The 12,790-nt window shown below is 39.6% G+C and overlaps 1 protein-coding gene across 7 annotated transcripts in view; it reads right to left on the bottom strand.

Moving 5' to 3' along the window:
* The window catches only part of RAPGEF6 (Rap guanine nucleotide exchange factor 6), a 125,207-nt gene that overhangs the window by 86,837 nt on the left and 25,580 nt on the right, over nucleotides 1-12,790 (bottom strand). For all 7 annotated transcript variants that reach the window (XM_035105425.3, XM_035105429.3, XM_035105427.3 and 4 more), the window contains exon 5: nucleotides 3,414-3,483. In XM_035105425.3, the coding sequence (XP_034961316.1) occupies nucleotides 3,414-3,483 (70 nt within the window). The remainder of the gene's footprint in view (nucleotides 1-3,413; nucleotides 3,484-12,790) is intronic.

Genomic DNA, 12,790 nt, shown 5'->3' with positions numbered 1-12,790 from the left:
CTCACTCTGCAGTTCACCAAATCTAGAATCCCCAAAACCACTTCTTGTACTTTACTCTCTGAATAGAAAATGCCATTGCCATGTAGCCCAAACCCTTTGAAAGACTAAAAATATATTAAGCTCATAGGTATTTCAGTGAGAACTGTGGACTCTTAGTACCTTCACAATCAAGCACTATTATTCTGTTCACAAGTGAAAATATATCATAGTATTTAGGGAATTATGGACCTATGCAAAGCAGTTTTCCAGTTGAAACAAGGTTTTTTTTATATACATCACAGGCAGAATACTATGAAAGCAAAAGGTTAAGTATGTTTGCTACCAGAAAGGCAAATACAATGAACTGCTAGCAGGAACTATAGTAACTACGCCCACCTGCTTCCTTCAGATATTGCCAGTACTATGCAGTTGAAAAATACAGTCAAAGGAACTGCGAAATCTCTATAACAAACAGCTTTTGTTGACAATTTTGTCTTGCTTTCTTTATTACAATGCTTCTTGGGCACTGTAGATTTCCAATGCTTCTTAGGCAGAGTAACTTCCAAATTTAACAAAAACTAACCAATAAAACATTACATACAAGAAAGCTGAAATCATACAGCAGAATAAAGTAACAGTATAACATTTCTAAAAACAAAGACAGCAAAGGACATAGCATAACAATTCTAAAAATGGGCCATTAGCAATGGCAACCAAATTCAAAGATGTTGTTGTTTAGTCGTGTCCGACTCTTCGTGACCCCATGGATCAAAGCACGCCAGGCACTCCTGTCTCCCACTGCCTCCCGCAGTTTGGTCATACTCATGTTCGTAGCTTCGAGAACACTGTCCAATGATCTCATCCTCGGTCATCCCCTTCTGCTTGTGCCCTCAATCTTTCCCAACACCAGGGTCTTTTCCAGGGAGTCTTCTCTTCTCATGAGGTGGCCAAAGTATTGCAGCCTCAGCTTCAGGATCTGACCTTCCAGTGAGCACTCAGGGCTGATTTCCTAACAAATGTATTCAATTGCACTAGTTGCCTCAATAGGCATCAAAGTGGCAAAATGTGCTATGCAAAGTTGTAAGCCTAGCTGGCAAAGCTCCATTGTTTAAGCCGAGGGTGGGCAACCTGTGGCGCTAGGTCTAATTTCATGCAGGTGACAAGCAAAAAAAAAAAAAAAAAAAGGAGGGGAGAGGTGGCAGGGAGAAAAGAAAACAAACTTGGCATGGAACCCACCCATCCTAAATGCAGTCCTTGAGAGAAAAAAGTTCCCCTCTCCAACCCTACCCTGCTTGAAGCAAAGTCTGAAAGAGCCATGCATTCAGTCTGATAGGACAGTAGTGAGCCCAATGTGTCACCCAGTATTACTTCCCATTCCCCTTACTTTTAAGGCCAGGATGCAAACAGAGAGCAAAAGAAATATTTTATTTATTTAGTGCATTTGTACACCATACTTCAGTTGCTCCCAAAAGGAAACAAAGAAATGTTTCTGTATGACAATGAGTAAACAAACAAACCCCCCCCGTGTTGCAAAATATGACTCAGCAAAATCGAAAGCAACACGATGGCCATCGTGTTGCTTTCGATTTTGCTGTGTATGGCAATAGCAGAAGCCACCTGTGAGGAGTAATCAGAACTCCAGGTTACCAAAGGAAAGCCACCATGACTTTTAATATGTTGGTATTAAAAAGTGGTAGAAATAAAAACCCAATACAAGAAATGCATCCTATCTTCCCACTGTGCACATTTCCAAGAGAGGAGCACATTTCCAAGAGAGAACATCGAAATTTATGGGCTCATTCCTCTCCGTTACAGATGTAGACACGGAATATATCCAAGAATCAAAAGGCTAGATCAAAGAGTAATACCAAAAAGCCCACAAATGACTGAAAAAATATGGGGACTGCTGTAACAGATTTGAGTTCAAGGGAGCAAAGGCTTAAAGTGACCCATACAAAGCAATATTCCATGTAAATGTCGCTAACAATACAGCCACAGAAAAAATAAGGCAGTTGATATTTTCAGTAACATCTTGCATGATCCAGCTTTAACCTAAACTTTCTGGCAATACACAAAAGGAGGCCAAAAAAGAGAGAAAGTAATAGGTCATAGGTATATATCAAAGCATCAGCACTGGGCAGTAAGCATTAAAACAACTTCAAAAGCTCAGGTTTCATAATCCATATCATAGGTTTTTAAAAATGAAAGGCTTTTTTTAAGCAAAGCTCTTTATAAGATAGAGATTAAGATCCAGAGAAAGGAGGGTATTTTATTTCTGAACTGCTCTTACAGTTTAGCAGCCTAATCCATTTTTCTATACAGTACTGCAGATTGGAAGTTCCTGCCCACACTCAGTGAATGTGCTGTAAAATTCCATCTCAGTATCTTTTTAAATATTTCAAAGTGGTCAAGATGTCTTGCTTCAATTCCCAAGTTAAGTGTACACAGGTGTACATGCGCACACACATCTCTCAGCCTACACAGATATATGATGTTTTACAAGTTCCAAAGCAAACAGAAGTTATGAAGCGCTAGGTATGTCAGCCTCCACCAACCTGGTACCCTTGACCTTGAGGTCATCTCTGACCATTGACCATGCTGACTCTGGTTGGAGGGCATCGGTGGGGGGGCTGACATACATGTACTAATGCAGGCATCCCCAAACTGCGGCCCTCCAGATGTTTTGGCCTACAACTCCCATGATACCTAGCTAACAGGACCAATGGTCAGGGATGGTGGGAATTGTAGTCCAAAACATCTGGAGGGCCGAAGTTTGGGGATGCCTGTACTAATGAATAACAAAAACAGAATAAAATTAAATAACACCAGTAGTTAGGTAAAGCAGAGGAAGGTTAGTTATATGTTTAGAGAAAGAAGAAAAGATATCAGAATACCTGTAGAATATAACAGGATTGTGGGCCAGTAGTGCCATATTGCAGCAAACACACAAGCAGTTTAGCTGAGACATATTGAGCATGGTGTCCATAATGATAGGGAAGCCTTGATTAAGAAGATAACAGTCACTCTGTTCATACGTCACAGTAAGCCATACACCTTGGGTTACCATGAATGAGCAGTGTGCTAAGTGCACACTATTAAATTACTCCCTTTTCACTTTCTCCTTCTTGGCACTGGCAGCAACAAACTAGCACTCCTAGTTTGTTTCTGCCAAACAAGCTGCCACCAGTTAAGCCAAGAACAAAACTTGGTTTATTACCATAGACAGGAGAGGAACACCGCATAGAGTGAGTCAAGACTCATGGGTTTGTTGCTCCTGTTTCCAGAAAATCCAGAGCAATCCAGGCACTAGCACACCACTCATTGATGGTAGCCATGGTAAGGTTCATGATAGAATTCTCTAGAACTGCAGCCAAAGTGAACATAACTATTTCAAGGGGGACTATGCACACTGGTTTTTAAAAGTCTATCCTTACCACAATCATTTCAGAAGGTTCCAATACAATACACTCGCAACCTCGTTTCCCTCCAGATTGCTTGCCAAAGCTGAGAAGAAAAAATAAGAAGGAAAGTATTATTACACATTAACAGTAAGCAACAAAATCAAACAGAGCAGGGGTGAATTATAGGAATACTAGTAACAAGACACTGTGAAACAGTACCTTTGATTATATTTTACATGCCTATTAAAGGGGCAATATTTGTTTTTGATGCACCATCACATTATGCAGCTTGTTCAACCATCAGAGATTGTTGTGGCATAGAACTGAGCCACTCCCAAGTGAAAGATGTGAGAAGAGTATTGATGATCCTGTGGGCCATAAGTCCATTAGTTCTTCAGTGATGGAAAGATACTCTTATATGTTTATGCTTGGCAGCAATCCTTGGTATGTGGGGTGTAATTATGTTGAGAGTAAGTGGTTTGCCCATGAGTGGCTGCTTGATAGAGGTACCATATGAAGGAGTGAATGATCATAGTGGTTGTGGGAACAGATAGTGAAAGTGTGGTTGGATGAGTGGCTGCATGAACAGTGTGTTTTATGTTGGTTAGGGAATCTACATTTTGCTGCCTTGTAATGCTTTGCGACTTTCCTGATATTGTTATTATGGATACTGTTCATGTATTTTTAATGTAAATAATTTTACATTGTTTTTATTGCTCTTATTGTGGATATATATATTATGCAAGTGTAGCTACTGTGACCCACTTCAAGATCTAAAGCTATCAAGTGGTCTATACATGGAAACACAGTAGGATCGCAACTGTGGTCACAGCTTTCTGCGCTTGGTGGCGAACCTGCTGATACCACACAAATGCAAGGCAGAGAGCTTAACAGTTCTTTCCACACCAGGCTTTCCTGCAACGGAAAGCCCTTTTTAGCTCTCTGCCTTGCTTACTGTTCTGGGAAACTCTTGTGCCGAAAAGTAAGATTGTTCGCACAGTAGCAGTTCCTGGGAGTGGTTTTGACACAATTTTGGCTTTATGCACTAACCACTCCCCACCACCACCACCAGAACCTAACACCCACACAAGACATGACACGACTGTGACAACAACAACAACAACAACAACAACAACAACAACAACAACAACAACAACACCTTGATCAGTTTATGGAGTACAGCTCCAGTGCATGCAAGGAGCCAAAGAACTGAAATAACTGCCTACAGTATATGGTATGATAAACACTGTGGTCACTACTAAACACAGCAGAACATCTTAGAGCAAGGGGAAATTCTCTAGTTGAACAGAAAAAACAAAGTGTCCTTAGGAAATTTTGTTAGTTATCCCCCAACTGAGGGAGGTGTGAAAGACTTAATGCTACATATGAATGTGTGAAGGTTTCCTGGCATATTGTATTTCTCTTTATGATCCCTGCTGATAGAGTGTATATTTTCTTCTCATAAAACACAAGCAATTATTTGCATGGATTTGTCAAATTGGCTTTCATCTACAATAATCAAAATACCACAATCAACAGCCTGCTCTGTGTGATCACTTGAATCACATGGAACTAGATTTGGTCTCCTTATTGATGATGAAATTGAGAGCAAACATCTTACCACACCTCCAAAAAAGTGTGAAATACAGCACAAGGAAACCAGGTAAGCGTCAAAGACCTAAGCTAAACAATGAAGATTTAAATATTTAAATATTTTGATTGCTTTAATATTTTGATTTCCTTTTCTTGAAATTTTCATTATTTATTTAATTGAAAATACCCAATTAATCATTTGACGTTTCAATATCAGGGTAATGAGAATGCATAATTGTTTGATTATGCGTATTACAGAACTTTGTGAGTTATTAAGAAAATCTTATTAGTTCCTAAATATTTCAAGTTCAACCAAGATCTCTTATTCAGGTCTTTTTTCTTTAAAATAGTGTTGTGTAGCCAACAGACAACATATATACTTAGGTAGTATGAAAATGGGTGTGATCAAGTCTCCATGCAGTTTAAACTCCAGAATTTAAAAATAAAATAAAATAAAATGCCAGAAAATACAGATGTGATTCATCAAGAACAGATGTTTCCTGAAGTTATTCTAAGAATGCCTCAGTTCTTTCAAAATGATAAGTTTTAATACTAAGAGTCATAAAAAGGTAAAGGTAAAGGGACCCCTGACCATTAGGTCCAGTCGTGACCGACTCTGGGGTTGCGCGCTCATCTCGCATTATTGGCCGAGGGAGCCGGCGTATAGCTTCCAGGTCATGTGGCCAGCATGACAAAGCCGCTTCTGGCAAACCAGAGCAGCACATGGAAACGCCATTTACCTTCCCGCTGTAGCGGTTCCTATTTATCTACTTGCATTTTGACGTGCTTTCGAACTGCTAGGTTGGCAGGAGCTGGGACCAAGCAACGGGAGCTCACCCCGTCACAGGGATTCGAGCCGCCGACCTTCTGATCAGCAAGCCCTAGGCTCAGTGGTTTAACCACAGCGCCACCTGGGTCCCACTAAGAGTCATAGTGATAACAAATTATGATCATCATCAGTAGGAGGCAGGAGCATTGTAATTAGAACTGTGAAATCTCTTTTTCATAATATATCACAGAACACAGAGCCCTCAAATGTGTTAACTGTACAAAACTTATAAATATGACTAAATGCACCTCTTTGAAACAAAGCAATAAGCGGGTCAGAATGGGGATCTCCAGAAGTATGAAACGTGACAGGACACAGAACTACGTTTTACACTAGCAAAACTCAATGCCTTCTGGATTACTTGTATGCAGGGGCAGTAGTGTACTTAATCCTTTTTACAAACAGAAATTAATCTCTGCAGAAGGAGAACCCCACCCTGTTTTTCCAGATTTCTTCTAGTGTTGGAGTCTTCCATTAACAAGATTCTACTGAACACAATTCAGGTTTACAAAAAATTTGCAGTATATAAAATGCAATACTTAAAAACCACAGTAAAATATAGTAAAGCAGCAGCGCACATAAGCAGCAGCAAGTGGGATAAGTAAAATACCCCATCTCACCAAAAGCCAGTGCAAAGAGTCTTGACTTGCTGTTAAAACCTATATAATATCGCGGGGGGGGGTGTCATAGCTCAGGGGCTATCACTGAAAAGGCAGCCTTGTTAAAACTTTGTCTCATACTAGACTAAACAAGAAATATGTTTCAAATTGGACAATGTACAGAATTAATGAATCAAATCATAGGATATATATTCTAGAAGCATATTTTCTGAAATTATCAGAAATAGTAATATATACCACATTAACTGTTATTAAAACATTTTATCATCTACTTGTGAGGGGTTTGCATTAAAAGTGTTGCAACATGGGCTGGTACATGATAGTCATACTCTGAGCAGACCCAATGACATCAGTGGACAAGTAACTTGAGTCTATTAATTTCATTGGAAATACTCCAACAATCATCTAACTGCAGTAGGGATGACAAAAACCTCAACTGAACCCACTGAAAGTCCCTGTCAGTCAGTGTAGATAATATTGAGCTAGAGATAGCATCCTCAGCTCTACTGAACAACTTCAACCTTCAAAAAAAATATCAGTGCCTTCTTGTTTGAATATTACAGCTCAGTCTGGTGATTGCAGTTTAAAAAATGGTCATTGGGAGCAATCTGGTAAGGCATCAAAAAGTTACTATACTAACATGAGCAAAGCTTTCTATTATCATAGAACCTTTTTCAATTAGTACATTCTCTTGCTTCAGTGCATTATTGTGCTCTGTTCCCCAGACGCTTTAACCTTTCTTCTACTTCAGAAAAATGCTCACGCATATGTATGTGGAAGAAAAAAATATTGCATGCATGCTGACACACTAAGCAGGATGTATTTGTTAAGCTTAAACATTTTTTCTTTCCCTGCTGCCCTCCATGCCCTGCCAACTTCAAAGTTCCTTTTCTTGTGCTTGAGGAAATCTGTTTCTTATCCCCAGTCTCTGTGGTGCTACATACATCTTAAGAAATCTCTCTTTTTGGGGGCCTTTCATTATTAGATTGCAGAAAAGGTGTCATACCTGACAGTTATTATAATTTTTATGACCTTGAAGAAAAACTGCAGTATCTATAGCGCAAACATTTTACTGTTTCCACAAGAAGCAAAAGACAAAAGTCTCCGTATTCTATTATTTACTCCTTCAAAAGGCTTAGGCTTCACATAAGTGACAACTATAGGAGATATACAAGTAATGCCCATAAGGAAGTTCCATAAAATCAGCAATTAGTAGATCATATCCTACATTTCCATGTAGACCTAGGATTGGGAAATCAACTAAGAGAGTCAACAGGACCACTGGATGGCAAGGGGGTCAAAATGAGATTGCAGAAAATGAATTATTTTCATCTGTCTTCACTATATAAGGCAGTTTTCTGTGCCTGAACTACCTTTCACAGGAAGGTAATCTTAGGAAGTGTGGTAAATGGTAGCAAAAAATGGCAATGTATCTCAATGACAGGGTAAAAGAGGCAAAGGAAGGAACTTAGCTGAAGCAGTCTACTCTCAGTGAGCCTCCATGAAGTCAAGCAGCTAAAAGTTGAGTGTGGAGCATCAAACATGTGGTGAGGCTCTACAGAAACTGAACAGTCTGGAGCAGCCTTTAAAATATTGCTAAACAAAACTGCTTTAGTTTCACCAATTCTTAATTCTAGATTCTCTGTTCATTCCTGATCTTATATTATTCTGTTTTAATGATGCATTTCATCTTATGGCAGTTTTTGTTGTTTGTATGTTTTTAATTTTGTTTTGATTTAGAGAGCCAATCAATTTTTTGTTGTTGTTATATAAATAATATTAACAAACAAAAGAGGCACTCCAGTTCTTTTGACAAGATTGGTTTTCAAAAGCACATTTCTTGTCACAACCAGCACAAAAGGATTATATTGGACTCTTAAAATACTACAAGATACCTGAATCCAAAGGCATGGCTGGACAATTCAAACCAGTACAGTTCGGTATATGAAAAGAAACTTTTGTGTGTAGGACTCATTTTTAAAGGGAAAAACTGGTCTCTGCTTCATCACAATCTCTGTGAATTTAGAAGGTCTCAAACAGAAGGTTGGGAGTTCTGTGGACCTCTAAGTACAGGGTAACTAACGCTCAGCAATTCTATTAACAACTCCAGTTTTATCTTTTGACTTAGCGGTTGCCTGGAACAAAATAATAAAAGCTGTAATTTATTTCAATTAAACAACATTAAATTTGCTTAAAATAACAGATAAAAACAAGAAAAAAAGCACTGGAGAACAATTGAATCCACCACATGCAGTTAAATCACTGAGAAGGAATTCACAAAATGTTTATTACTCAGATTACATCCATCTTCTCACTAAAACTCCAGTTCCTCTCATGCATTGTTATGCAACAGCTCTTCCTTCTATATTTGTATATCCCAGAATACAAGTACTCATGGCAGAATGACAAAACTCAAGTTGTCTTTTAAAAAAAGAAAAATATGCCAAGCTACAATAGAAAGAGATCAAGAAGTCCTTCTGAACTACATAAATTAATAAAACCACATCATTTTTCATTTATAATCTGCTACTCCAATAGTAAAACAATATACAATAGAAATGATTCCCAGCCAATTTCACAAACCGTATAAACCAGAATACGCAAATAAATTCAGAACACTGCATTCTAACTTAGCTGATTAATGGATTGGGAAGTAAAACTGATAAGCACCTTTGGCAGGTCTCAGACTGCTAATCCTACATTTTCCCACATTCAGCTTTCCCTTATGAATGCGATTCTGTTGGGTGCAGCACCTTCAGTAGGACTGAATGTCAGAAGGAAGCATTCCTGCATATGATTTCCTAACTCCCAGACTAATGCCTGCATTCCCATATGAAAATGTGAAATCCACAGGATATACATTAGGTATAATAACTTTCCTCAAAAAATGAAAGCACACCAAGATAATTACTCTACAAGCAAACCAGACATTTCCAACAAATAATTCCTTGCTCCCTCATTTCAACAATTGCCATTTGTGAAGTGGCTGGTTTTATAAAAATAATAAAAAGACATGACTATTTATAGTAAATATGAAATACTAAATATTTAATTTACTATTGAAAGAGAGATTCATAAGGAAAAAACCAAGCATCTCTGTTCTATTTGAAGAACAAACACACATGGAAAGAATTACTACCTCAGAATTTTTGGACCAATAAGGAAACTCATTATAAGACAGAGAGAAATTGAAGTTGAAAAGGAATTGTGTGCAATGGCTTTTTCCCACCTGCCGATTGGAACATGCCTTTTTCCTGTGCTCCCAGAGAACATTCCAAGACCTTTGTATATAAAAACCAGTGCTACCCCCCAAGGGGGCCCAAGGAGATTTTAGGAGATTGATATACAAGAACTACATACCTCCTCAGCCACTAAGACAGTGTGGATGCTGTCACCTTCTCACTAAAGAACTTCTACCAAAATCATACAAACAAGGCGTCCAAATTCCTTACAGACACAACCCCTATCCAAATAAAAATATGGAGTGCCCTCCATTTGTGTGCACATACCTCCCTTTGCAAAAAACCAAGTTCACCTTGAGCAAGAATGATGGATCAGTTCTAAGCACTATTTTATCCTGGTTTAAAAAGTGCAGATCTGAGGATCAAATGACAAAGCTCCCAACTTGGGGGTGGGCTCTGATCAACTGGAGGAGGGTGTTGCACCACTTACGAGTAACCTTAACTAACATAGCTAGGGACAGCACTAGGGAGGAAAGGTGCTCCTTGCTTACCAAAGGTAGCTCCAAATCCACCTTAGGGAATTGCCTACCCTTCCTTGAGTCTTAACCAGTGGCAGAGAGTAAGTTAATGGTGCCCAAAGCGGGTGCATGGGGCACACCCTTGAGAAGGGTGGGGCCTGCCACAGTCAGGTGCCTCGTGCTCCACAGCTCTCTGCCCCTGGGTCAGGCTGGACCTGGGAGTGGAGCTGCAGCTGGTGGCATTGGGTTGTCGCAAGAGGAAATTGTCTCTGCTGCTCCCTTGTGCACCAGGACTAGGCTCCGATGAGGGAGCCCATTGTGGGGGCACCTGATCGCACCCCTTCAAAAATATGGGCCATGGGCCATGGCTCCCAAAGCCATGCTATGCCACTGGACTAAACCCGTCTGAAGTCTTCTAAGCTATCCAGTGAATATCGCAGAGAACTCTGTCCCTGCCTACAGCAAAGACCTACCACAGGCATCCCCAAACTTCGGCCCTCCAGATGTTTTGGACTACAATTCCCATCATCCCTGACCACTGGTCCTGTTAGCTAGGGATCATGTGAGTTGTAGGCCAAAACATCTGGAGGGCCGCAGTTTGGGGATGCCTGGCCTACCGTATATTCCGGCGTTTAAGACGACCCCCAACTTTTCCAGTTAAAATATAGTTTGGTATATACTCGCCGTATAAGAAATACGACCCAGCGCATAAGACGACCCCCCGTTTTTGAGAAAATTTTCCTGGGTTAAAAAGTAGTCCTATACACAGGAATATACAGTATTTTTTCCTCTGCACCCCACACCCTGTTTGCTGCAAATGCCATAGTTGCTGGCCAAGGTTTTGGACTGCAGCCTTAGTTATGGATATAACATCCTTAAAGTTACGGTACACATTTAATGGAAACTAACTGTTGGAACATAGCCATATATCTAATCTAATATTAATAAATTTGTTTTTTATCTTTTAAATATGGATCTGCCTGTTTATCCAATGCCTGAAGCCCAATACCCTGCCCTGCTACTCTACTAGAACACCAAGGGGAAAATTTTATTTAAGTTTTATAGTGATAGTGGAATTATAAAGGGATATCAGAACCACATAATCCATAGGTTAGCAGGATACTTCACATGCAGTGTCCCTGGAGTGAATATAAAAACTTTTATTTCTCCACATTTAGTGGCAATCAGTGAGATAAAAGCATCACCTTATTTACAGAACTAGAAAGTGTGTAAACAATGTTCAAAATGAAATGGGGAAAAGTGCTATTAAAGAAAAGAACAGAAGAAAATGGGTATCCTCCACTTTAGCAAAAATCCAGGCTCTAAGGTACATTTGCCTGAAAGTGAACACCTACACATGTGGGGGGAAATTACGCTTCACTAAAAGCTTCCAGATAAAGTGGGAAGATACTTATGCAACTCCTTTACAGGAAAAGAACTAGTGCAGAAAAGAATACATAGGATATATCTGAAATGCTCCCACAATTATGTGTGAAGCTGTCGTGCTGGCAACAAATGGCAACAGCAGCATCTCATTTAGTAGTGTTGGCTATTTAGCATAATAAAGTAGAAAATGTGCTTACATGAACATACTATGAATAAATTCTTCAATGCTTGCCACATAGTATATTGAAGGAAGTGTTAAAAGTAAACACTATTCCACCACAAGCTAGGTTTGTATGAACACACTTATTCTATGTTCAGATAGATGTGTCAAAAGGAAGAACAATACAAACAACACAGAACAAATTCAACAAATCCAGGATACTAAGAATTTTAGGAATCAATGAACAAAGTATACAGTGCTGCCCTTGTCATGATGGCTCCTTAAAACTATTATGTTCAAGTACAATCTGATTGAAAATGAGCCGATCCGCTGCCTTTTCACACCGCAATTCCAAGAACCATCTGTTAGGTATCTTTATTGGGTTTCTTCAAAGAATAACCTTCCTCAGTACAGTCACCCATTAAATGTAATGCAAGTTTCACTCTAGGTCTAGGAGCAGCAATATCTATTATTTGCTATAGCAGCAAGTACCAGGATACAAAAAGCCCTATATAAAACTGGAAATAACTTAGGGTACAGTGAGATTTTCTCATTTTCCTTTCCAACTGCAGCTCTGAATGCTGCATTGAATCCTGCTCGGTCTGGAGGGTTGGCCATTGTGAGAACAGGATGCTGAACTGGATGAGCCACTGGCCTGATCCAGCAGACTGCTCTTATGTTCTTATCTGGTCTCTTTTGGGTGAGCACCAAAATGTGGAAAAAATGCCTGAAAGTGTTCACCTGTGATCTCAACCCCTTGCTCTTCTTGGTTTGTGCATCTAGCAAAAGACTGACTGGGTGAGTTCTGGGAGAGTTGGTTCTTCACTGTGGGAAGAAGTGGTATCAGCTACATTGAAGGACATGCTGGACCCAGAAGATTGGCCAGTAAGAGGACACTCACAATTGAATAATTATTACAGAGAATAGTAATTACAGAGAACTTCAGAGTGTGGTGGCCATGCAACTTTAAGGGTGCTTGGTGGAAGCTAATTATCTTGACCCATTTCAATTGGGCTTCAGGCCTTATTTTAGTACTGCAATTGTTTTCAATTACCTGGGCAGGCCCTGTGGTTTAGGGGTTGAGGGCATGATATTTTGGTGGTTTCACTCCTATCTACAGGG

Source organism: Zootoca vivipara, chromosome 2 (assembly GCF_965207765.1).
Source record: "Zootoca vivipara chromosome 2, rZooViv2.hap1.1, whole genome shotgun sequence".
Lineage (NCBI taxonomy): Eukaryota > Metazoa > Chordata > Lepidosauria > Squamata > Lacertidae > Zootoca > Zootoca vivipara.
The sequence above is the reverse complement of the archived record's forward strand: the minus strand, read 5'-3'. Positions and strand labels throughout refer to the sequence as shown.